The sequence below is a fragment of the Leopardus geoffroyi genome, chromosome C2, assembly GCF_018350155.1.
Source record: "Leopardus geoffroyi isolate Oge1 chromosome C2, O.geoffroyi_Oge1_pat1.0, whole genome shotgun sequence".
Taxonomy (NCBI): Eukaryota; Metazoa; Chordata; class Mammalia; order Carnivora; family Felidae; genus Leopardus; species Leopardus geoffroyi.
This window is the reverse complement of record NC_059333.1, coordinates 5,555,623-5,583,524: the sequence shown is the minus strand read 5'-3', so window position 1 is coordinate 5,583,524 and position 27,902 is coordinate 5,555,623. Positions and strand designations below refer to the sequence as shown.

The window sequence follows — 27,902 nt, the reverse complement described above, 5'->3', positions numbered from 1 at the left end:
AGCTATCTTGGCAGGTTAGGAAACAAAAAAATTATAATTTAGTAATTCTATATATTCAAAACTGTCCTCTCTTGCTCTGTTAAGAACAAAGCAGCCTGAAAACAAACCTTATTTTGCTTTTAGAGGAAAGGGTGTCCTGTCAAAGTGACTGTGAGGGGCCTGGAAAACATTTTATAGGAATTATTAAGGCCATCACAGCCTCAAAGGGCCAGCTGGGGGCCCTGCTCCTTCTTTTTTTCTTTAATTTTTTTTTCAACGTTTATTTATTTTTGGGACAGAGAGAGACAGAGCATGAACGAGGGAGGGGCAGAGAGAGAGGGAGACACAGAATCGGAAACAGGCTCCAGGCTCTGAGCCATCAGCCCAGAGCCCGACGCGGGGCTCGAACTCACGGACCGCGAGATCGTGACCTGGCTGAAGTCGGACGCTTAACCGACTGCGCCACCCAGGCGCCCCCCCCCCCTGCTCCTTCTTTTAGGAGTCTCACAGAGCAATCGCAAAGACTAGAGGGGATTTTTATTTCGCTAACGAGGTGTAGGGTAAAGATGTGTGGGGACACAGTGTGAGGGTAGGAAGTCACAGAAGTTGAATGGACTACCCAGGGGTAGATACAGATTCTCAGAGATGGCGTTAGATTCTTGAACACCACCCCCAACACATCCTCCCCAGCAAAGGCAGGACTTGAGTGGCCTAGATCCTATCACATCACCAAGGTCTATCCAGAAATATCATGGCCAAGGTCCAGCAGACTGACCAAAGCTGACAGTGAGTGTCCATGAGCTGCAAGGCCTATGTGCCCGAATCCTGGAGGAAAAAGAGATGTGTGCATGATACCCAGGGACCTGCCTGGGCTGAGCCCAAGGGAGGCTTGGGGACCAAGGCCCCACCACATCCTGCGGGTTGGCTCTGAGAGGCAGTGCCATCACTGGATCCGGAGAGCAACCACCTCTCCGGGCAGCACCCTGCTCCTGTTTGGTAAGGGAGGTTCTTTCATCCTGCACGCAGTGACAGAAGAGAAGCTGTTTGTGCATCGGGACCTCAGATCCATACAGAGATCAGTTCCAGGGAGCATGCGGGCCCAGAGGCAGAAAGTGGGGAGGGGAGGATGTAATTCTGGCACCTGGGAGAAACATTCGGGACAACGACTCATCCCCTTGAGAGATCCAGCGGTCTGGGGCCGCTCTTTTCTTACTACAACCAACCAGATCTCCCAGCTCGCACAAGGTCTGGGGACGGAGCCGCTCTGCAGCGCCCCCGTGGGCCTGGGGCGAGGGTGCAGCGTTGTCACCAGAGGCCAAACAGAAAGTTTGGAAAGTAGAGTCTGATGGAAAGGACAGCCCGGTCCCTCTGTCTTTTCTGCCGAAGTCCTCAACAACATTTGATGTTTCGGGTCCCTATTCCGGGCACGCGTTTTGGTAAAAGCTAAGCTATGATTGCGATAATAATGAATAATGTTGTTCCAGAAACAGCAAGACCAACAAACCTGAAGGATGTGAAGGGTCATTTTTCTATCCCACTGGTCGCTGTCCCTGACGGTTCATCCAAGCTTGGTTGCCTCATCTCTGCCCACAGCCTCCGTGTGTCTGATGTCAAAAACACGTGTGTGTGTGTGTGTGTGTGTGTGTGTGTGTGTGGTGGGGTGGGGGTGGGAGTTCACCATCAAATTGCTCTGCTAGTGTAGTAGTGGTTTTTGAAAGCACCCGAGTGAAACAACTTCCCAGACAAGAGGCTCGCTCAGCCAGTGCACAGTTCTCGCGTCCCCAGTGAGCCCCTGGCAACCGGCGCTGTTGGGAGAGCTCAGGTCCTTAAAATGTGTATAAAACCAGCACCAGCCATCCTGGGAATCCAGACTATTGTCCAAGAAGCCGCCTTAATTTCCTGACATTGCTTGATCGGGCAGAAAGTTCTGTCCTATTACATTTAGCAATATTTGCAGCCCACTCTTCAAAAATATGAATTATAAAAATGAGAGAGTACGTAAAATTTTTATTTAAAGCCGTGAAATTTCCTTTCTACCCAAACAATTCTTTTTTTCAGTTTGAAATCCCCAAACATTTTATTGATGATTCATAAACAGCTGGAGTCAGGAATAAGAGTTTCCAAAGGCACCACCCCCATGGGTCAGCATCACAGGGACAGTGAAAGTACCCCCCGCCTGGATCTTGGAAGTCGTGTTTCCTCTTCCTCTTCCTACCCTACAACCTTTTAATTTTCCTGTTCAGAATGATTTTCTGGAAGTATTCCAGTGTGCAGCACCATCAGCATCTTGTTTCTCTCTACCCAGCAGGATCACCTGCTATGTGTTTGTGCTAGATCCGTGCATAGAGTGCTTTCTGATTTACGGTGTATCATCACATACATTATCCCATTTAATTTTCATACCCTCCCCCCTCCCCAGGAAAGGTGTGATTCTTCTTATTTTACGGGGTCAGAGAAGTAAAGCAATTTGAGATCACTAATGAGAAGTAGAGAACCAGAAGGACCAGATTGTTTGGGCTGCAACCTCGGGGGGGGGGGGGGGCTCTTCACCCTACCCTGGGCTCCCTGTTAATTACATGACACTTCAGCCCTCCATGTCCACGGCACACAGGCTTTGAGGACTTTCCTAATTTTGACCCAGAATGTAGGATTCCTTGTTTTTCCCCAAGACGGTCTTCATTTAGGGGACAGAACTGATTGAAGGTTGCCAAAATAGCGATTACTACCTCAAAGGAAACTTGTTACCACTTTTATGGAATCAATTCCAACAATACAGAGAAATTCTTTAGTGTGTGAAATATTGGAATCAACTGTTTGGGGGAGAGGGGGAGGACGCTTTGTTCCTTTTTTTTTTTTGGTGATACCATGCAATGGTTTTCCCAGGGATGGGCCACTAGTGTCCCTGTTATGCTCTCATTCCTCTCCTGGCTGCAGTTTGAACAGGTAGCTTTAGTTCATCTGGGATGATTTTTCTGTGTTTGTATGGAATGCAGTGTGTGTGTGTGTGTGTGTGTGTGTGTGTGTGTGTGTGTGTACATGGGTGTGGGTGCATGCCATTTTTAGGGCCATGTTAAGAGATTAAAATAAAAGAGAATGGGATGATGGTTCTTTCTCTTCTTGCCTCTACCTGGAAGGCATCTGGGTTTGCTGTGCACACACTGTAAGTGCACATGTGCATGTGGGTGTGTGTCTACAGCTCCCCTTCCGTCCTCTACAGAAGTAACAATAAAACATGTTACCATTCATAGGGGCATAAAGTCAGCCAGGGTGTGCTCTGTGCTCAAACTTCCTATTTTCTTTCCTTTTTTTAATGTTTATTTTTTTTATCTTTAAGAGAGAGAGAGAGCGAGCAGGGGAAGTGCAGAGAGAGGGGGGACAGAGGTTCCTAAGCGGGCTCTGTGCTGACAGCAGAGAGCCTGACGCGGGGCTCGAACTCACAAACCGTGACATCATGACCTGAGCCAAAGTCTGATGCTCAACTGACTGAGCCACCCAGGCGCCCCCTTCCTCCTTATTTTCATGGTAAAATAGGTAATACCAAGCAGCAGATTTGCATTGCTGTGTGCTGCCTCCACAAGTCCATTTTAATCCACTAAGTAGTCTGGTCACACAAATACACACAGAAAAAGCGAAGTTATCCCTGTTTGTTGTTACTGGTTTTTTTTTTTTTTTTTTAATGGTATCATTTGAGTAACACCTCTATTTGTTGTATATCTCCTGTCTTTGTGCTTCTATATCTTTCTTAAATTATTCTTTTTACTTTCCAGAATTCAAATAGTATGATTTTAAAGGGTTAAATATACCAGACACTTGAAACTGAACACATTTATAAACCCACCAAGGGCTAAAAACTGGTAGAATTAACCGTTACCTAAAAGCATCTCTCTGCTAATAGTTTGTATGGTTTGAGAGAATCTAAACTTGGCCACCTCTAAGAACCATTTCTGTTTGACATTTGCTCACTGTAAACGTTTCCCTGTCTAACCCCCTCCATGTACAGGGTACCACACGCGGACAGAGTTACCTCCTGCCTTGGGAGTTTTAATTTCTTCTCTCTGCTCTCTGTTCCCTCTTCCTCAAGCGCCCCTATCCACCCTCCAGGATTGTACCTGTTGATACCCACTGCATCGCCTAAGACTGAACTTAAATCTGTGTGTTGTCACGGCGCAGTCGCTGGTCCTACGCCCTCGTCTGCGCGCCTTTGTGTTTGGAACTCTTTTCCAGTGTATTCCACTGGATGGCAGTTGTATACACCCATTCCCCATCAACCCACAAGAAAGAAAGGTCGCTAAGGGCAGAAAGACATCTCCGTGGTCCTCTCCCATGCCCCGCACTAAGAGCATCAAAGGTGTGTAGAGAGGAAATCTGGGGAAAACCAGCTTTTGTATTTTTAAATTCCACCCACTTAAAAGACTTTTTCTCCATGAAACGCTCCTTAGTCCCCGCAAAATGAAAGTTATATCCTCCTCTGAAAGGTACAACTATGGCACATATTATATTACTCTCCATCTTGCATTAATATTAGTAAGCTCTATATACTTCCTTGTTGTCATCTCCTCTTCCGAAACATAAGTCCGTGGATGAAGTATTCACATCCTTCACAGGGCCCTGTATCTATTACAGCATAGATATAGACTTGCGGAATTTTTATAATTTTAAAATATTTCAAAGTGGCAAAATATAACCAAATTTAGAATCAAACATATTCTATTAAATATAATCAAATTAAAAAATATATTTCTCTTATTGGGGAAAGATGGATCAATATTGGCCAACATTGGTCTTCAGCTCTTGGGTTTCCTTCAAATATCATCAATTTATAATTTTTTAAGTTATCCTTTCAACTTTGGATTTATATGAAACGACAATTTGTCTTCAGATTGTTGCAAATCAGTTCCTCCAGAGTATAACATTTAGAATCAAATTTATGTATTGGATATCTACAAAACATATATATATTTTTTTTAAATTTTTTTTCAACGTTTATTTATTTTTGGGACAGAGAGAGACAGAGCATGAACGGGGGAGGGGCAGAGAGAGAGGGAGACACAGAATCGGAAACAGGCTCCAGGCTCCGAGCCATCAGCCCAGAGCCTGACGCGGGGCTCGAACTCACGGACCGCGAGATCGTGACCTGGCTGAAGTCGGATGCTTTAACCGACTGCGCCACCCAGGCACCCCTCTACAAAACATATTTTAAAGCAACCCTATTTCAAACTGTAATTTTTTCATGGTATAAAAGTGTAGCAAATAAATAGCTTGATATTTTCAGCGTTACATTGGAAATAACGGACTAGAATAAGTTCTGAGTGAAATAGGGCGGATACTAGTATTTGTGCAGTCAGCTTGAATATCTCTCTCTCACACACACATATACATAAGACCCACTGAGATTCACTTTTAAATTCAATCCCTCTAATGAGTGATACGGTAGAGGTCTTTTCCAGCCTACCGAGAACACAATTAAAATAAAAAAAAGAAAGGCCGATCAAAGCCTTATCTGGAAGAGATCACAATTTATCTAACAGAAAATTGCACAAATGTACAAAGACATAAGTAATTCGCTGTAAACTAGGCGCCCAACCATTTGCTAAAAAGCAGCAACATGACAAAAGTTGGCCTGTTTTACGTCCTTCCTTTGGTGGTTTATTTACCAAAGTAGAAAAATAATCTCATTATAAGTTGCCCTCTCCTATAAAACGGGTCAGCAACATGGACCCTAGGCAGGGTGTTACCTGTTCCTGTCTTGTGGTTGTGTGTCTTTGGTAATGAGGTTTCCGGCTGCTTGATTTCATAAGGATCTCTAAAAGGAAACCTAGGGACAAGCCAGCTTGCGAATCATAAAATGTGTGGAAACAGACGTCTGAAAAGAGCACACCACACACTAGGCTTTTCCGCAGTAAAATCAGCAGAATAAAAATGTGGGCACTAAAGGCAGAGGCCCACTCACCTGCTAGGCATGCATGGCCAAGGGAACCCAAGGCACACGAGCATGTGGCCCCAGACACCGGGCACACGGTCAGGCTAGGCTATTGCAACCGGCTGGATTTTTGCCCTCCTCTTCGGTTGTGTCCCAGGCGAGCAAAACCTCCAACCTCAGCTGTAGCCAACCAACATTTTGTTTTGTTTTGTTTTAAACAGATGTGTGCAGAGACAATGGCAAACTTAAGCACAAAAAGACCTATTTAGGTAAAACAAAGCGTTCTTCTTCCTTACTTTTCACCGTGAGGTACATGGACTTGCTGACGTCTGCACCCACATCGTTGCTGACCTTGCACAGGTAGTAGCCGCTGTCTTCCTCCACGACGTGCTTGATCAATAAGGACCCGTTGCTCAGAACCTGAATTCGGCCATTCAGGGCAATTGGTTGGAACTGGGGAACCCCAGCACCTGGAGTAGAACAAGAAGGAGGAAGAATGATGCCAACAGAAACACACAAGGGGAGACAGTGAGTTCAAGTTCACGCAACTTAGTACAGAGAAGTGAGGGGTATTTAACGTCTAGAGGGCAGTCGTGGGATACGCGGAGTTTTTTCCCCCCAACATGTAAATTCTTGTTTGGAGAGAAGCACATTTATTTAAAATGACACTGCTTCAGGGGCGCCTGGGTGGCGCAGTCGGTTAAGCGTCCGACTTCAGCTCAGGTCACGGTCTCGCGGTCCGTGAGTTCGAGCCCCGCGTCGGGCTCTGGGCTGACGGCTCAGAGCCTGGAGCCTGTTTCCGATTCTGTGTCTCCCTCTCTCTCTGCCCCTCCCCCGTTCATGCTCTGTCTCTCTCTGTCCCAAAAATAAATAAACGTTGAAAAAAAAAATTAAAAATAAAATAAAATAAAATAAAATGACACTGCTTCAGACTCCGAGATAGAGAGTAAGAGACTGTTACAGGTCGTTTCTACACAAAAAGCCAAATTTGGTGAGTGTTAAGTAGCTGATAAATTATTCAAAGACCTCACAGTGGAACAGCACAGGAGTAGACTTCTCTCCTGAGACTAAATAGAAGTCTTGTGTTCCCAGGGAATTACTATGAACGTAAACAAGGAATGTTCCAGGGACAGGGCATTTGAAGACTTTGCTTGCGGTGAGTGTACAAAGAGAATATAAGGATCGCAGGTTTCTCTTCTAAGCACAGTCACACTGCAGTCTACACACACGTGCATGTTAGTATCACTTAGTGTCATTTAAATAAATAAGTCAGATGGTGCCAGTAAGACCAGCACAGAATTAAAACACCTCTCTCCTCAGAGTATGGCGTTCAAGGAGAAAATGCCGCCGATGACATGTGCCGTGGACAGAGGTGTGATATGACTCATATGGAAGATCCTTACGAAACTGTTCTGAAAAGAAAATATCTTTTAGAAATAATAAAAAGCAGGACCAAGGGTGGTCTAGGGAGGTTTCCGGGAAGACGGCGGTTTGGATTAACCTGCTACGTTGCTTATCCCTGTGCAGGGGGCCCTGGGTGAGACTGGGAGAGTGTGATCTAAGCCTTGATAAGCTGGTCGAGCTTCCCTACTGTGTGACCTGAGTCTGAGGATTTGGGGAGAGGACCCAGCGGTGAGGACCGATTCCATCTTCCTGGAGAAAGCCCACAGCGTGAGCCCCATGCTGGTCTCCACGGCCCCAGATCCTTCGTGGGAGCTGAACGTGCACACTGTTGCACTGTCACCATACCCCACCTGCAGGGAACTTCAGGCTTTGCATCTGGGGACACGAGAAGGGAGACACTTTCTCATGCTATCTCCATGCCAAACTGATCACTTATCTATTGGTACTCCTTAGCTCACAGTGGCAGAGACCGTGGCTGTGCCCTCCCTTCCCTCATGTCTAGATCAGGTAACCCAGCCCCACCAAAGAGACCAGGGAAATTCATAATGTACCGAGGGGACATTTCGCACCGAACAAGAAGGACAAGCAGAATCCCCACAACAGGTGGCTGCTACCAACACAGAACTGCCACAGAGGACATATGAAGACTTCAATTAAAAGAACAGATTTCCACTTCTGCTGACGATGGAGAGAGACACGAAGGAATGTCGCTTCCATTCTAACAACAAAAAAGAGAGGCTGTTCATCTACAAAATCATACTGTTCTCTGAGTCGCTTAGAAAGCGAAGTCACAGACAACTAAGTGAAATTAGTTACAAAAAGTTAGAAGCCCCACGAGGAGATAAATAATCCCATCTCTGGCAGAGGATGGGGGGACCAGGACCTCGACATAAAAGCAGATAACAAGGACTGGAAGTAAGTATAACCTCCCGCAATCTCTACTTTTCTTTCCTTTTATGCACCAGGGCCATACTCAATAAAATATTACGAGACACACAAAAAAGCAAGAATAAAGGACCAGAAAAAAAAATATCGACATAACTATGGTAGGGGAGCTCTTCCACAGGGACTTTACAATAATTATGATTAATATCCATAAACGGGGGGGGTGGGTTCAGAAGCAATATTAAAACCATTAAACTATAAGAAAGACAAAATGATAAAAACAAATACCACAGTGTAAGAGATGAATAAATCTTTAAACAAGCTACTCAGCAGGTTAGACAGAGGAAAAAAATTAGTGAATTTAAACCTAGGTCAGTGGAAAACACCCAAAGTTAAAAAAAAAAAAGTGCAAAAGTGGAAAATATGAAATAGGTTATCCTGGAATTCTGAAATTACATCAAATATTCTAACACTGAAAATTATAGTCTCAAAAGGAAAAGAAAGGGGGGGCAGAGGAAATGAGATTTGAAATATGGAAGACTTTAATACCACTATTAATCAATTTGACTTAACTGACATTTACAGAACTCTGCACCCTAAATAGAAGAATACATATTGATTTTGAGGGCACATTTGACACTTAATAAAAGGGACAATATTGTTAGTCATAATACAAATTTCAGTAGATTTTATAAGATAAAAATAATACATGTTATGTTCTATTTCCACAGCAAAACGAAAACTGAAAACAATAACACAAATACATCTGGGAAAAAAACCCCAAATATTTGAAAATTAAATGATACATGTCTAAATAACTCATGAGTCAAAGAAGAAATCACCAGAGTAATAAGAATATATACATATGAATATAAAAACACCATATCATTATTTGTGAGATACAGATAAAAGCAAAACTTAGAAGTGTGTAGCATTAAATTACTGTATTAGAAAAGGAAGAAGGTCACCAATCAACTATCTAAGCACCCACCTTAAGAAGCTATTACAAGAAGGGCAAGAAAAACAAAGTGTGAAGAAGGAAGGAAATAATAAGGAGGAAAACTCAAATCAGTGAAATACAAAACAGAAAAACAACAGATAAAAAAAATCAGTAAAACCAAAAGCTAGCTCTTTGAAAAAAAAAAAAAACACAGTAGGTGAGCCTCTAGGACTGATGTAGAAGAGAGAAGACACAAGTTACAAATAACCATAAAAAGATAACCATCACTATAGCCTCTACTTTAATTAAAAGCATAATAGCAAAATATTAGGAATAACTTTGTGCCAATGAATTTGACAACTTAGATTAAATAGATACATTTCTTGAAAGACACAAACTATCAAGGATCCCTCAACAAAAAGGAGGTAGATCTAATAGTCATATTTATAAATAAATTTAATTTATAGTTAAAAACCTTCCACAAATAAAACCCAAAACCCAGGAGGCTTCACTAGTAAATATTACCTATAATTAAAGAAGAAATAAAACCAATTTTACACAGAATTATCCTGATACCAAAGTCAGACAAGAATCTTAAGAGAAAGGAGAACTAGAGACCAATATCCCTAATGGACACGGACATAAAAATCCTTAACCAAACATTACCAAATCAGGCATATCAACATACAAACAACAATGTATTATGACCAAGTGAGATTTACTCCAGGAATGCAAGGTTGGTTTAAATTCAGGAATTAGCCAATGAAACTCACTACTTCAACATACAAAAACAGAAATAGAGTGAGTAGATACAAAAAAAAAAATGTTTTTCACAGAATTCAACATCCTGATAAAATCTCATAGCAAACTAGGAAGACAATGAACTAACCTGATAAAGGTTTCTCCAAAAAAAAACTGTAAGTCATACTTAATAAAAAAGAACTTACAAAAAAGTTGCTAGAAACATAGTGAGTTTAGGGACATCATGGGATACATCGATGTACACAACTCAAAGTTAATTTTGTTTATAAATGTATTAGTAAAAAGCAATTGGAAATTGAAATTTAAAAAAATGATGCATTTGCATCAAAACATGAAATGCTAAGAAATTCATTAAATAAGATACGTGCAAGACTTGCTCACTGAAAACTATAAAAGTTCTTGCTAACAATTAATGAAGACTGAAAGAAATGTTCATGGATCAAAATTCTCAATTTTTTCAGACAATACTAGGAAATCATTTTCCAAAAGGGCCAAATAATAAATGTTGTAGGCTTTGCAGGCCACACTGTTATATAACTACATACTTCTGCCAACGAGGCACAAAAGTAGCCAGAGAAAATACCCAAACAAAGCAGCCTGTGTTCTAATAGTATCCAATGGAAAGACTGGGTGTGGGTAGGATCTGACTCATGTCCCATACGTGGCTGACATCGGGTTTGTAAGAAGCCCACATCTGTAAGATCACTACAAAGTTGGAAGGAGGAGCATATACAAATAATACACATTTGGGTTAGTATTTTATCACACATCTGATGCATGAAATATCATAATTTTAAGTAGAATTTTTAAAAAATATGTCTCATTCATAAAGCATTCAAAATCAAGGATGGAAAGTTTTAAAGATGTAAGTAACAGCACTTTTCTTTCATAATTGCAACATGTTGCTCTCTCCAGTATCAGCTTCTGAATACTTTCTAAAGTGAGACAAAATGAAGAAAAACATTCTGACCCCTAATCTGTTTGCTCTTGGGGAATAGAGAAATCATCAAAATGTAAAAAATGCAAACTTAGAAACATGTGTAATGTGGATCATTAGAAACCTAATTCACATGAAATTCACAGAGGATTTTTAACAAGTGTTTGATGAATTATGAACATGCCAGTAAATGAGTGATTGGTTTTGAAAAGTAATTAATGAAAGGTATCTGTTAGTTTACTTATTATAGTATAAAACATGAGAATCCCAGATTAGGGATCTGAGAATTTTGGGCCCCACATTCAAACAGTAAGTAAGTAAATGCCCTCTTTTTCTTCTCAAGACCCCAATCTCATAATTTTCCCTTCCTAATATTTTATAAGTGAATATAAAGATGTGCTCAATTTTTACATAAATGGGATTTATTGTTTGATTACTGAGCACCCACCGTGGGGCAGATACTGGGCATGTAGCTATGATCACAAAGGATTGTGGCTCTCTTTGTTCTTTTTTTTTTAACATTAAAAAATTTTTTTTAAGTTTATTTATTTTTGACACAGAGAGAGAGAATGCGAGTGTGAGCTAGGGAGGGGAAGAGAGAGAGGGACACACAGAATCCGAAGCAGGCTCCAGGCTCTGAGCTGTCAGCACAGAGCCTGACATGGGGCTTGAACTCACGAACCATGAGATCATGGCCTGTGCTGAAGTCGGATGCTTAACTGACTGAGCCACCCAGGTGCCCCAACAATTTTTTAAAAGTTTATTTATTTTGAGAGAGGGAGCACCAGCAGGAGAGGGACAGGGAGAGAAAGAGAGAGACACAGAGAATCCCAAGCAAGCTCTGAGCTGTCCGTGCAGAGCCTGAGGCGGGGCTTGATCCTACTAACTGTGAGATCATGACCTGAGCTGAAACCAAGAGTTGGGCACTTAACAGACTGAGCCACCCAGGTACCTCTCTTCTTTTTACATATACATATGTATATTTTTTCTTTCTTTCTTTCTTTTTTTTTTTTTTTTAGAGAGAGTGAGTGGGGAGGGGCACGGGGAGGGAGAGTATCTTAAGCAGGCTCTGTGCTTAGCATGGAGCCCAATGCGGGATTCGATCCCACGACCCTGGGATCATGACCTGAGCTGAAATCAAGAGTTGGCTGCTCAATGGACTGAGCCACCCAGGAGCCTCTGTGGTCTCTCTTTCAATCCCTCCCTCTCTGAGGCTAGTGGCCTCACTGTGGGGAATGTAGCTACCCTATGGAGAGGCTCCCTTGAGGGTGTTCTCCAACCAACAGTCTATGACTGAATCCTGCCACACAACACAGCAACCACACGAGTGGGCTTGGGGGACGAGACTCTTCCCAGGCTGAGCCTTGACATGACTGCATCACTGGCCAACACCTTAACTGCAGTGCTGGGAGAGACCTTGAACAGGAGGACTCAGCTAAGCCATACTCAGATTCCAGACCCCCAGACATAGGAGGTAATAAATGTGCATTATCTCATGCCACTAATTTTTGGGGATAATTTGTTGCAAGGCATCAGATCATCAGTAACACCGAATAACTAGGTAATGAGGTAATCTTTCAGTTCCTCAGTTTCTTCCACCTGTAAAAGTGGAGATAATATAGAATCTTCTTAATAAGGTGAGGTAGGCATTGAAATTCTTTAACTATGGTATGCCATAGAGCAAGCCCACAATACTCCTTCTTAAAAGATTTCTCCTTACGATGATTTTATGATTAGTTGACTTTCTGTCTTTCTTACTCCACAAGAAGAAGGACCATGTTGCAAGGAATCTCTCCACTTATCAGTCAGTCAATAGAGTGGTAGGCAACCTCTTGGATTAATGCTCGAAGGGGAATTCTGTGCATTTAGTGTTGAAATGTATGGCTAAGCTGCTTCCTAAGAAACACGTCGATTTCATTTCCATCGGTGTTGGCTGAGGGTTAATTTTTCCTCACACGTGTACATGACTGACCTTTTTGATTTTCATCATTATTTTAATTTGCATGCTTTGACAATTTTTTTTTGATATTTTTTGTTTGTTTTGCCTGTAGATAAGTTTGAGCATCTTTTCACATCATCATGTTTTGGCAATTTACACCTGTTTTCTTGGTGAACAGCCCATCTACATCCTTTGCCTATGTATCTGTTGGACTTCCTGTCTTTTCCTCCTTCATTTGCCAAAGCACTTGGGTCTTATAAAGCATTTCTATACTCCGGTTTTACACAAATTTATTTTTGCTTATTTATTTATTTATTTATTTTTATTTTAATTTATTTTATTATTTTTAAAAAATATAATTTATCATCAGTTTGGTTTCCATTGCAACACCCAATGCTCATCCCAACAACTGCCCTCCTCCATGTCCATCACCCACTTTCCCCCCACCCTCACCCCTCATTTAAAGTCAGGCCTGAATGTTGAATATTATCAACTGCCTTTCAATATTTATTGAAATGATCATATGTTTTTTTTCTCCTGTAAAAGTTGACGGTATGTTTTAAAAATTCAGTTTTTACCAATTATAAAATTCGTTTTTATGGATAACGTGTTCTTTTGGGCAAGGATAAAAGGATACTATTAGAACTTAATGAAAAAGCCTTTAATTTTTATTTGAGTGCTTAAATTTAGTCCATGTTTTGAAGCTGTCGAGGCTATTGATGCCTTTCCCAAAGTTTACTGCAGTAAGAGAGCCCGATGTAGTTTAATACACACAACCTAAAAATTCAGCCAAACGTAGGATTTTAAAAATACATCCATAAGGCAGAAAACCAGGAAATCTGAAAATGCAATGGGATTTATAAATTATGTAAAACGGGGTACAACACCCTAAAAAATCTAACAAAATGCTGATAGAATATGAGACAGTTAATAGGATCATTGACGTCAAAAACATGTACGCTTTCCTCTCCTTAAAGAATTTTCACCAGAAAAATACTTACAACATTTGACACATTTATACTAAAGCATTACAATATAAAATTTAACTAGTGTTAAGCTCAGCTGTCTCAGTTAAATCACTGAATAGGATTATCTATTAATTCCTGTATAGACTAAGAGAAGCCTCTTCATTATGAAAAGGTCTTAACAAAGACGGGAATAAAGTATATGCATTTGAAAAACATTAAATCTTTTTTTCATGAGGAAGTGAACCTAACTGGAAGAGTTACACAATTTATAAATCTGATCACGCTTGCTAAACAGAAGAGTGAACCAATTCATCTACCATAAGAACAACAGTCCCAAGGGTTACCCATTTGTTCAGCTGGAGGGAAGTAGACTTTGTCACAGCTTGATAAAATTATCGGCCATCCACTTTAGGTTGTTCATCATTATTATAAAGAGCAAAATATAACACGGTGCATACAATATTCAGAATTCTGTAATCTTGTTGGCATGAGGTGAGAGCTCTGGGAAATTAGCTAGAAGATACACTGTAGCAGCCAGAAGTCATTAATTAAAAAGCTGCCAATTTTCTGTGGATAGCTGGGGTCAAGTGGGGACAATTTTAATGCTCTATTACATGAAAAGAAAATGTTAAAGCATTATGTAAGGCACATACTGAATTACTGGGTGTGTTAATACCATGTGACCTTTCTTCTTTATGGAAAGATACACTTAGCAGTGTTCCCAAGGACTGGGGGAGTGGGCACGGTGGGGGGGGGGGTGGAAAGAATAGCTGAGTGTCACCAAGCACGCCCACTTGGAAGGCAGCAGCGAAGATGGTGATTGTTTCATCTTTTCTACCACTCTTGAGTCTTTGCTGGTCTGTAGCCAGAGCACTTGGCTAAGAGTCAGAAGCATTGGAAACTTACGAACTGTGCCCTTGAGCAAGTAGCTTATTCTCTCTGCATCCTTAATTTCACCGTATATGGAACAGGAAGAGTAATGCATTTCCATGCTCTACAGATTACTGTTCACCAAAGGAAGCAAGGCCGTGTGAATGTGCCCATAAATGCCCACATAAGAAATGAAGAAGTTGGTCAATGAGCACATTCAGAGGGTCTCCCTAGCGGGCTGAAATAACATTGATTTGAAGTCGAACAGCAGAACGGCAGAAAGGAGATCTGTCTATATTCCCTGGGCTGCACCCAATGGCAAAGCAGGAAGCGTGTCCCTTTGCCCACCAAGGAATTGAAAACACAATCCCGGGGCGCCTGGGTGGCGCAGTCGGTTAAGCGTCCGACTTCAGCCAGGTCACGATCTCGCGGTCCGGGAGTTCGAGCCCCGCGTCGGGCTCTGGGCTGATGGCTCAGAGCCTGGAGCCTGTTTCCGATTCTGTGTCTCCCTCTCTCTCTGCCCCTCCCTCATTCATGCTCTGTCTCTCTCTGTCCCAAAAATAAATAAACGTTGAAAAAAAAAATTAAAAAAAAAAAAAGAAAAAAAAAAAGAAAACACAATCCCTCTTGTCCTTCTGGAGAGGGTGGTGTTTCCCTGAAGAGTGAGTATGTTCTGCTTGCTCAGGGAGGTGGTCTTCCTTGTCTGGGAATAGTCGGTGGGTTGCAGGGAGTGAGGGGGCACAAAGATCGAAGCGGAGATGGGAAGGGGAGAGCAAGTACCAACATTAGGATGGCACCTGCTCCAAGGTGAGCAGCCGCCCATGGCACCGGTGCTCAGTGACTGAGTGCTAAGTTCTGGTGTCTCCTTCTGGAGAAGAACCCAGACGTGGACAGAGGTAGGGTCCTGAGGCACTGGTCCAGGTCCAGGCCGGAAAGCTATTCCCAAGCCCAAGCTATTCCCAAGAAAGAATCTTCCAGGCTGTACAGGATGTGCATGTGCCATTTTGTCCATATGCTTGCATCAGAGATGGTCTGTCTATCCTCAGCCTACTGGAACACTTCTGATCTCTTCCCTAAATTGCAGGGACTGGAAGCCTGAGAAAAACCATTTTCTGCTGAATTGTCACCAGGTTCTGGTTTGTATTTCACCAGCGAGAGGCATTTGGATACAGTTTGGAAGGTGCAGGGATGGAAAAGCCATCATTCTCCTTGAGAAGCAACAAGTCGGTGCACAGGCAGATGCCAAGGTGACTTCCAGGAGGACAAATCACTGCCCTGGTGCGGAGGCAGCTGCAACCACAGACGGAAGTGGCTTCTCGAGGTTGTCACATTTCTCAGGTTCCAGAAAGGAAGCTGAGTTTCTCCTACCCTTGCCAAAATTTTGCATGCCTCTATTTCCCGGTATTAAATCCTTTCTTTTTAAGAAATGTTTTTTTGTTTGTTCATTGAGAGAGACAGAGAGGGAGCATAAGTTGTTTCTTTACTTATTTTGAGAGAGAGAGAGGAGAAGAGAGAGAGAGAATCCCAAGCAGACTCCACACTCAGCACAGACCCTGACACGAACCATGAGATCATGACCTGAGCAGAAATCAAGATTGGACGCTCAACCGACTGAGCCACCCAGGCACCCCATAAATCCTTTCTTGATAAAACACCACACCCTAACTGGGTCAGCATCAAGGCCATCAATTATGCTCACTTGGAATTCAGTTTCCTTTCCTTAATTCCTTTATGTCTATAATGAAGGCCCATATCCAGAGAAAACCACCTCCCTTAGGTGGGCGAGCTCATGCCTGCCCCGGGGTGACTACAATTCGGGAGTTGACTAGCTCAGCATGCCAACTGCATGACTTTATCCCTAGCTGGCAAGGATTTTTTTTTTTTTTTTTAATCACAAAGACAGAACACTATGCCCTCGAGTCGCTTAGCAGAAGATGTAACCATGAACTGACCCAAGTCTGCATTTGCTGACAGGACACATGATCTCTCCTTCAGGGTGTTGAAATGGCTCGAGGTCGCCATCGCTGTGTGTTGGGATCATGCAGCTGTATCTGCTGTAAAAGGCCTTCAGCCACCTTTTCCCTGCAGCAAGAGACCCCTGCATATTTGCCCTGGGTGTGGCTGCCTCTATCTAGAAGAGCAGTGAGGAAGACAATGAGGAAGAGGGCAGATGGAGGGGTAGAGACAAAGAAAGAAATGAAGCACAAGAAGGGCCCGGGGCCTGTCGTCCTGGTGACTCTACCAAGGCTGGTCGGAATTTCAGCTTCCTTGGGAGGGGGAAGGACCTCGGAGGAGCTCCTAGGGCCACTATACTCCACCCATTTAGCAGAGGAAGGCAGATTTTAATCCACAGTGAGTTTTATTCTACCATCAAAGGAAGAAAATAAAACACTAAGTTGAGTATCCATCCTCTCTGTTCGGTTCACAGTCCTTCCCCAAGAACTCACTATGCTTAGTGTCCCCATGTGGGGACCACACAAGTGTCGTAAACGGGGAGCCACATTCAGCCTTGAAGTTGGGTTTGTGTTCACCACTCACATCACAGGGAGGCATTGTCTTCTCCTTTTTAGATTCTTTGAACCCTTTCCCTGCATTAACTCCAGATTCTCATCACCCATTTATGTGCTAGTGGGGACAAGGACATTGGATAACAACTGGGCCCCAATAGCTTGGATGAGCCTGATGCATGAGCTTGAAGCAGGTGTTGCTAGAAGGAGCTGGAAGGATCACTGCAGGTCCAGCAAACCAATGGCATGGAAGAGGGTGAACCCATGGGGTCAGAGGCTCAGGGCGCTCTGACCACACAGAGGGCAGGGAAGTGGTGAGCCCAGGAGAACTGGAGGGACTTGAGGCTTGCCCCATGCTGTGTGTTCTTCGTGTCATCCCTAGACACAGGCCCCGGGATGTCTACCTCGAACTTGGGAGAGAAGGGGTGAGCAGGATCAAGGTGAAGCACTCTACGGCCAGCCCCTGAAGTAGGAGGAGGCTCCAGAGGGGTCGCCTGAGCTGTTGGGCCAGGTACTGAGTGCAGCATTTGTTTCTTAATTTGGAATTGAACACAGTGCATGAAAACATCCAGAGAATGGCCCCTATATATGACGAGCGAGGAGGGTTTGGGCAGGGGGATAGACACCCAGAAGAAGAAGAAACTTCTGGGACCTTGGTGGTAAGGGACAGCTAGGCTCTCTGGTAGACTGCACCTGTGGGTACAGAAATGACAACGTGGAACAGCTTTCTGGGGACAGTGGGAGATACCAGAGCACGGGCGAAACTGCCATGCACCAAGTGGTGTGGATGCTCTGAGCATCCAAGGAAAACTGGGGCTAGAGAAGCTTTACTCCTGTGTGAACATGCCTTTCTGTGCTGAGGGAGGAAGGACACAGGCAAAGGCAGGGAGAAAGGCAATCTGAGAGAAGCGGGCAGGGCAAGGAAGCCCCATGCCAACTGCAGTCCTCTGTGTGCTCTGGAGAGTGGAAGAAAATAGGAACTCTGCCAAATTAAGGACAACTTCTCCCTTGCTGGGTGGCCCTGGAGAGCCAACAAACCCTGGCTATAGATGGGCCCTGTTTCCACCCAGAAAACCGAAGACAATCAAAGACACTTGCAGACAGAAGTTTACAAATACTCACTGCCAGAGGCACACAGAAAGAAAGCAACTGAATTATAAAGGACACACACACAAAATCTGAATAAATGCAGAGAATGTCCATGCCATTGGCTGGGAAGGCTCAATATTTTAATGAAGTCCCTGTTCTCCATATTAACCTTTAGATTTATTACAATCTTCCAAAGTTTTCAGAATATTTTTTTTTAGAACTTGACAAAATTATCCTAACATTCATCTAGAAGAAATAAGCAAACAAATATCCATGTGAGAAATACAGGACACTTTTGGAAAACAAATGGGGAGAGTATCGTACTAGGTATTAAAATGTGTCTGGAAGAGCTAAGCCTCTAACACACGTGGTCCTGATGCCAGAATGGACAGATCTGAGTAAAAGAGAGCATCGGACTTTGGTGGACACCTTTTTTTCTCGTAGACTATAAAGCAGTTCATGTCAGTGGGGGAAAGGTTGGGCTATCCAATAAATGGTTTTTGGACAACTGGCTTCCCATGTGAGCTGCTGCTGATGACAGCTAATGTTATTGACTAATTGTGATGTGCCAGGCACCAGAATGAATGCTTTCTATGAATCATCTTACTAAATCACCACGTTAATCCTCTTATCTTATCTCTTTCTCTCTCTCTCTCTCTCTCTCTCTCTCTCTCACACACACACACACGCGCGCGCGCGCGCAAGGAAACTGTGGTTCACACAGGTTAAGTAATTTTCCTGCGGTAACACAGCCAGTGTTGTGTCTTGGGTCCGAGCTCCGCCGACTCTCTTAACTGATGATTTCTTAACTCCTCCTCCTAGATTCCCACTTTACTTGTTTTCCTTACAGAAAGTCCAAATTTTATATAGCTTAGTATATAAACAAATAGGGTGTAAGATTTAAAGATGGCAGCATAAAACTAATATTTCTTCTTTTTTTGGAAACCACACAAGAACAATTAGGACACAGAGGGAAAGAAAATGTGAGCTACAAAGGAGGTACATGGACAAGCAAAAGTGTACACGAGCAGAGGTACATGCAGAAAGAAAAGGACAGACGACTGTAGCTGTGAATGTGGGCAAGCATCAGCAAAGGACGCGTTGTTAAGGTGGGGGCACAGCGAGGGGCAAAACCAGCACCAGCGTGCCCAGGCTGGGTCGGGCAGAGGCTTCCCTGCACCTGCTGTGGCTCTTAGAATCAGACAGCATTAAGTGCAGAACCAGATAGCTGCACACAGCGTTCTCTTTCTAGGGATCTGAATTTTCCTCAAATGGGAGTTCTCAAAAGGAAGCAAAGACACTGTAAGAACACTGGAAGACAGACACAGGAAAAGAAAGCGGGTCATGGGATCACACTAGAAGAATGCTGCCATGAGTTAGATGAACGCTGTGAACCAGTCACTTGCCTAGGAAGTGAGAGCCCCAGAAAGAGTGAAATATGAACTGGCAGAAGTGGCGAAAGAAGAAGAAAAAGTAAAATCACAAACGGGAAGGAAAAATTGAGACAGTGCAAAGAGGAACAAATTTGCTTGAGTAAAAGATGTAGAAAATATACATTAAAGTAAAAATTTGGAGACCCTGCAGAAGCAAATGGAAAAGGGAAGAGAACAAATATTTACAGATGTAATGTAAGAGATTTTTTTCTTAAATAAAAGATGCTAAGAATGTAAATATTAAATAGCACACCACATCTGTGGGAAAACTGACCCCAAATGAATGACATCAAGGCACAGACTGTACATTCGCCAGACGCCAAAGTCAGCTTTTCGGTACATGCAGGAAGATGATGAAGTCCCTTCTACCGGAGTGTCAGGCAGCCTCGGTTTCCTCCTGGACGACAATGTGAGCCACCCATCTCCTACAGGCCAAACTGGATGTATGTGTGAAAAGACACACACATATCATTTTGAGCAAAGCAGAGCTTGGAATACTGCTCGCTGGAAAAACTATGGCTAAGGATAGGGATAGCACAGGGCCCAGGTCACGGAATGGATGTAAATCTCAAGTTGGGTATATGGCGGCCAACAGGTGGAAGGTAAAAGCTATGACAGCAGAGAAAGCACTCATTTAAAAAAAAGTATACCTGGGAAATTCCTCATTGCTTATCTTGGGAATTGAGGAGTATGTCTACAGAGAGGCTCATACTCCCATACTGACCATGACCCAATCTGTCCCCCCCAGCATGGCTCCATCTATTCTCAGAGGCTTTGTCCCTTCACCCACACCCACACCAGCCCATCAGGCTGTAGATTTTGAACGGCTGATCCTCCTGCACTGTTGTCGTCACCCTGATCCAAGCCACGTCACAGCTCAGGCCTCCTAATGGGCTCCTACCGCGAGTCCTGCCTTCCCATGGTCTACGTTCAACACAGCAGGGCAGATGGGCAGACCCACCACCCCTCCTGGATTGCTCCAATAGCCTCCTAGTTCTGGGCTCAGCATGGCAGTGGAAGAAAAGGGACAGCGTCACTGTCACTACTATGACCCCCTACTCATCCCCACCATGGCACCATCACACCCTTGTAATGATTGATGAGAGATCTGACCTCCTGGGACCTCTGAGGTCTCCTTTCGCTCTGCCCCAGCTTCAGTGTCTTCCTTAGTGTTTCTGGAACATTCCAGGCACAAACAAACTTCTGCCCCTGGCTTTGATACTAGTTGGCACTAAGGCCTTCAGTGCTTCCCCTGCAGACACACACAAACCTCATCTCCCATTTCTTTAAGGCTTTACTCACGTTACCCTCTCCATGACAACCTTACTTGAATGCAAACTGCTCCCCACTCCCCTGTGCCCCCCTCCAGGCATGCTCTGACCCTTGCCCTTAAAATTTCCATGACCACGCTTCCCTGAGGGGTCAGAAGTGGCCCTGTCCATGGGCAGCCAGAGAGCAAAGGATACCCAGGCCGGCCACGGGCCAGTGCACTAGCTGTATCTTACCTTAGCAGCCCTTCTTTGGGCCTTAGTAGCTAACAAGGGAATGGTCCCTAGGACAGTGACTGAAACCCATTCCCTCCACTATAAATGACATACGTGTGCTTTGTTGTGGATTTCTGGGAACACAGGTGAGGCCCACTATGGTATTAAGCCCTGATTTAAAAAAAAAAAAAAATCTCTTTAGACCAGAGACCTCGTTTGTTCATGTAAAGGGAAGAAAAAAAAAAAAAAAAACAACAGGAGACAGAATTGAATGTTTTAGACTTCATGCATCTGGACCCAAGGTCAAGACTCTAATAACGTTATTTTCCCACAAAGATTGTTTCATTCCTGCAATCGTCGCCCTTAAGCCACTGCGATTTACGCTGGAATTCTGCAGCCTCAGGATTAGATTGTCGCAGCTCTCAGAGAAACAGCCCAAGTCTGTTGTGTCTACAACTTTTTTCCCCCCTTGGTCACACATAACGAAGGTGCCCTTAAGCTCTCAGTGAATATTTGATTACCAGAAACGCGTTCCATCAGCAAGGCTAAATTTTTCTTAAGAAACATCTGTGTCACTTGTATAATTAAAATAATATTACACAATCTCCCCCTATTCCATTGGAAGATATTTAAAAATAAGCGTTAACACACGATATTATTTTTGTTGCAGGAAACCAGGCAACATTGTAAACTGCGGAAGGATGTGCACATGAATAAAATTCTGGCGAGTGGACAAGGCATATTGAAAGCTATAGAAATCGCTTACTCTTTGAGCCAGTGACTCTACTTCCAGAAATTTACCCCTGGAAAAAAAATGAACACGTACAAATATCGATGAGACACAGTCACTGTGATGTTTTTGTAACAGTGAAAACCCAGGGAAAAGCAAACACTATCCAACAATTGTGTTGGACACACCTAGTTGCCAAGTCTCCATATTCCCTCTTAGTAAATAGCCCAAGCTGTGGGCATGGTGGCTGAGCGCGTAGCTACAATGCAGCTTACAGACCCCCTATAGCTGGGGTGACCTGGGTGGTGGGTTGTTAGCGGAATTGATTTAAGGACATTTCAGAGAGGTCCTTGGGGGGAGGCGACTCAGGTTGGGTGGCAGCTCTGCTCTTCCTCTTCTGGGGAAAGGGGAAGTGGCCACGGAGCTCAGTGGCGCTAACTGCTTGTTGAGAGGGGCAGATCAAAGGCGTAAGCAATTTGGGTCCCTGACGACCTAGAGGAAAAAACAAACTGGTCCTCAACTGTCTGTCTAGACTCCTCATACGAGAAAGAGTAAACCCTTGTGGCTTTAAGTCACTGAGCCCAATCCTAACAAAGGTAAGAGATAGTTAGATGGACTTATGGATGTATTAATATAAGCTCTACACAGATATTAAAAAGTCATAGTGAATACCCATGTTTATTCACAGGGAAAGACATTCACAGTATATTGGTAACTGAAGAAGGAAGATTATAAGTGAGGAAGAATCATATGATCAATTTAAAGAGCCCACAAAATTACAGGTATATCCACAGATATATGCATTTTCCAGGGGACAGGTCTGAAAGGCTAGCCAAAAACGTTCAGAGCACCGATCCTTGTTTATCTTTGAATGGTGTTATTTGAGGGGAATTTAAAACACACTTATAAAAATTTGTTTGTTGAAGTCTCTCATTGTTTCTTTGATGATTTCATATTGCACATAAAATTTTAAAATAAAAAAGGCTACTATAACTTCATTCACACATCAGTGATGGGAAGGAATAAAATGTCTACCAGATCCATGACAGACAAAGCATTATTTCATCTAAGAATAACACTCTTACAAATAAATAAGATTTGGAGGGAAGTGTGCAAGTAACATGAATAAGAAATTCCCCCAAAGGGAAGCAGTAAACATACGATAAACATGTTTAGCATCATTAGTAATCCAAATATACAAATTAAAACAGAAAGCCATTTCACCCATCGCATTGTAAAGATTAAGAATAAAAGATCCTTTCTATCTGGTGAGGACACAGGGATACACACAGCCTCACGTCGCTGGTGGGTGTGCAAATTGCCGCAATATTTTCCCAAGCACCCTGGGCCATACAGACCCAAAGCCTTAAATGCCACTTTACTTCTAAGGAAACAATCACACACATGTACACTGGATGGCATGCACATACAGGGATGTTCGTCTGCAGAGTGTATAGGAGAAACTGAAAACAATCTCAAGGAGAGACAGGGAGCCTTGCACAACGGCAAACATTAGAAATAATTTTGAAGAAGGTAAGTGTTGTGGAAAATGTTCATAATATCATATATGAACATGTATGCAAACTAAGTTAAATGCACGCTGTTTGTTTCCATATAATGCAACATGAGGCTTCAAATATGGCCTAAAATAAAAAGTCATGTGGGAAGTTACTCTGAACAACAGGCTTTGCTTTTTGAATAAAGTTCTTTGGCATGGGCAATGTATGCGGCAGGCTATAGGAGAGCAGGCTCGGGGAATTCTTAAAAATGTAATTGATTCCTTCCTGCAATGAAATGGTTTCTAGCATCCTCTTCCCTCCCTCTTCTCTTTCTCCCTGGAAGGAAATATACCAGGAAGGAGGTGGTAAGTGACCCGTTTTGTCTTTCTTCTATTGTTGTTATTTCCATAATAAGAAATACAGCATGTTATTTTAAAAAGCAGTATGTGGAATACAAACCATAATAAAGCAAACAAATAGGTAACAGACTCAGAACAATTAAACACATATAGTAGGTCTTAGACTGTTAGGAAAAGAGACCATGATTTATTTGTTTGTTTATCCCACCAGTGTGGATTTGGCCTTCAACTGCTTGACACGTTAATGAGTGAAGGTGAGTGAATGAAAAAAGAGAGAGAATTCCAATATGTTCATAAGCACAGTTAAGAACGCTTTCCCGGAGAAGACAATAAGATGGACACAAATGATCTTCGTGGTGTCTAGAATGTTCCCCATCAGTCTGCATGTTACAAGTTTCTGTTCCTGCAACATTGACAGTGTTACCTTAAAACTGGGGAGGCTGTTTTGCCTTTGCATGGAGAAAGCATGATTAGGAGTGAAAACAAAGAACACTGGATGCTGAAAATAGGGCATGGATGTGTTTTTATTTTTAACCTTCTAAAGTCACTTAACCACAAATGTATAAACAACAGGGAAATACTTTCCAAACAATGAGCAATACTGACAATTCATCTTTGTGTCTGCACATGTCGGGGTATGCAGTACTCTCCAAGTGCATTATGGTTATACAACTCCTGTAGGCAATGCAGAGCTATCTTTGGTGCTGAAATAGCTTCCATGGAATAATCTGCCCCATTCGTGATCCTTCCCAGGGAATGTTATGCAAGACCAGATACTTTCCTGGTCCAAATAAAAACATTTCAGTGGAGTAGGGTTTTTTGTGAGAGGAAAGACTTGGTGGAGGTGGGAACATATTTACTTGCCAGAAACACATCTGGAAGGACTTGAAATGCTCATCTAATTCTTTAGATTCTAACATATGTTCGGCAGGTAACAAGCAAATCAAGTAACTTCATACCTTTAGAGAATTTCCACACTATGGTGGGTACAGGATAGCCCTCAGCTGAGCAATTGAGGATGACAGCCTTGCCATAAATCCCGTCCTGGTCCCGTGGCTGAACCACAAATTTCGGAGGAACTGAAAAGAGAGAAATGTCACCCTTAATTTGGACAAGAACACAACTTTCAAAGCTATGATTTTAATAATGCCAATAATTTTAATGGACATTAAAATAAAAACAACAGGTTACCTATACGGAAGGCTGAAAAATAGTATATGTGATCTGGAATAAATCAGGAAAGTGACCTCAGTGTAGGAAAATTTTCTTATTTAGATCAGTGAGATTCTGCAGACTGAAGTTAATTTGCTCTGGGAAAAACTGGCCTTTTATGTGTGGCCTCTTATGTGTGGGAGTTGAATAAACCAAGGGAATAGGACATTGGTTTTTACTTGGGTTATGGAAGATCTTGAGCAATCCACTCCATGGCAAATAGAATCAGGACCACAATTTAAGGAACAAAGAACAATTACCAAGAGGAAGTATTCCTCTTGGGTGTGCACTGCTCAAAGCATTTGGTATCTATCTTATTCTAATAGGAGATGAAGGGAAAATTAATAGGCATCCCCTAAAGGCAATAAAGAACACAGCATGGTATTGAACTTTTCCCCAAAATCTGATGAAGACACACAGACCATTATTCCTGATGTCAGTAAGCACTCTTCTGGGCCAACAGAGGATGATGGAAGCTAAGTGAAGTGAGGTACCATGAAGACTTTATCGTGTACATATTAAAAAAGCATATTAAATAACTGCATATTTGGTGAGTTTTATGAAGTGCTGGAAAAAATGCATCCCTACCCAAATCATACACATGCACTCTGTCCTGAAACACACCTGCCAAGAGAAAGTAAATGCTTTGAATTAAGTTATTGTCATTGTAAGAGTATTTGAGTCTTCTCTTAAAGAGAAGATACATATACTCCTAGGAAAGGCAGCATCTGAAGTATTAGAATCTCAGAATCTTTTCCATCAAAATCAATGATTAATTATGGGATGAACTTTCAATGAGGCACTCCATTATATGAGAGGAGACAGACTGTGTCCACCACATGCCAGGGACTTAGCAAGTGTGAGTGTTCTTCATCTCCTTTCCTTAATTCCTGGTAAAGCTAGTCTTGTCTGCCTTGCAATTTCCAAAATTCTTATTTTGAGACAGAAATATGGGCCTATGTGCTACAGATCAATAGTAATTCCAGCCACAACATGAAATGGACTGGGAGAAAAATAAGAGTCCATGTTAGCTAGAAGCTTCAAAACACGTTGGAATGATAGGAATCACAGCGAAGATCATTTTGTCCATAAAACAGTCGAGGAGGAGGGAACGATATCAAGACACAAGAAGCAGCTGGAGATTGTAATCACTGCTGTGTTTCTGAAAGAGACAACAGTGATGTCTAGGAGTACAGGGCCAAGGACTAAATACCAGGGTTTGAGCTCCAACTTTGCTTCTTCCAGTTGGACGATTTGGTGCAAGTTATCAAATGTCTCTTGGCTTCAATTTCCTTATCTTTAAATTGGGTATAATTACAGTACTCATTTTATAGGATTGGTGTGGAGATCAAAGGAATTAAGATTACAAGTGTTCTCAGAACAGTGTCTGGAAGATATTAAGTGCTTTGGGAGTGCTTGTTAATTTAATAAATGCAGGTATGTCCAGCTTTAACATATCCTTAACAAATACAATTCCCAACTTGCAAATTAAATCATGTATGCAGCCAATGGGTCTCCTCAATATTGCCTAACTAGCAAGCAATTTTACTTCATTTAGATGGTATTCTGAGACAAATATATTCAATAAAATGTAAATATATTTAAAATAAGGTGATAAGGGATGGCTGTCTCAAGCTGAGAAAACTATTTCTAGGAAAAATGCTGGAGATTATATAGAGCAAAGTTTTCTAGTAAAAGTAATAAATCTTGAGGATAGATTATAAAGTTTAAGGCACAATGCCAAAATCACTCTGGCCAGGTGGAAAGTAAATATGCAGTCATCTATAGTCTATGCTCTATTTGGCTCAAATTCTGCTAAGAAAAGGAAACCTTTTGTCAAATGGACAGGATAACTACTCTCTTGCATTTTCTCTGGAAGCCTGTCTAATTATAATTGATCCATGACCCCTCCCCTCAATTTGGTTCTAATCCAAAGGGACACTACTTAAAAACTGATCAAAGAGGTTTACATGAGAAATAGCCATTGACATATTGTAAGTGTAAGGTAATTATAGATGGAAATGGCCTATAAAACTGAGAATTATCTTTTATAACTTCCTCTTTCATCTCCTTATATCTGGCACTGATGGTTCTTCCTCGAAAATGTATCACATATCCTCAAAATCTCTCCATATTTATTGCATATCCTAGTCACCATGGGTAAACAAGGTGTGTGGTAAATTGCCACATATCATATCCTCCATCCAACTGGTTTCAGCACACCAGGGGCTGGACAGTTCCATGCACTTGCCAAGGTACCACACCAAGAGCATGAGTCTCTGCTCTCCCAGGGCCTTCTCTGGTGTCACAAATGCTTACTCACTCTCCCTGATGCAACCCAGAAATGTGGGTGACAAACATATACCAGTGAGGGACAGGAGTTGGGGGAGGGAAATGCCTCTCCTCTCCATCCTCCAATCCCATGGGACGAGTCTGAGGCATGTTCTTTCTATGCCTGTGATCAAACATTATAGGGCATCAGAATCACCTGAAGAGCTGACTAAAACACAAGTTGCTGAGCCGTATCTTCCAAAGTTTTGACTTAGTAGATCTGAGGAGGGATCTAAGATACTGCCTTTCTAATAAGCTACCAGGGATGCTGAGTCTGCTGGTCCAGAGACAACACTTTAAGAACCACTGTTACCTGTGATTCCTCAGAGAATTCCCAGTATAAAGGATCCCCCACTGCCCAAAGTGGCAACAAGCTCATTGAAACAACCTTTATTGATTTTTTCCCTTTCTTTCTGATCTTACTCCGGCCATCCAGCCCTCACTCTGGAATCCAGGAATCACATATCATTAGAGACTTGCAGCCAATCACGTACCTCACACTCTGCTTTTGGAGGAACCTTTCCGGAGACAAAGGCCAATACTGGTTCTTATCTGGTTTTTGAAGTAGCCTCGTCACTGGGGTCTGTCTACCTGGCACCTACCGCCCCTCTTGAGTCTGTTCTCCACACAGTAGCTTGAAGAATCCAAGACACT

General features: G+C 42.6%; 1 protein-coding gene across 2 annotated transcripts in view; it reads right to left on the bottom strand.

Annotated features, from left to right (window-relative positions):
• DSCAM (DS cell adhesion molecule) overlaps nt 1-27,902 on the bottom strand; it is a 704,213-nt gene that overhangs the window by 168,469 nt on the left and 507,842 nt on the right. For both annotated transcript variants that reach the window (XM_045501327.1, XM_045501328.1), the window contains exons 10-11: nt 24,665-24,784; nt 6,196-6,369 (exon numbers count right to left, since the gene is read on the bottom strand). In XM_045501327.1, the coding sequence (XP_045357283.1) occupies nt 6,196-6,369; nt 24,665-24,784 (294 nt within the window). The remainder of the gene's footprint in view (nt 1-6,195; nt 6,370-24,664; nt 24,785-27,902) is intronic.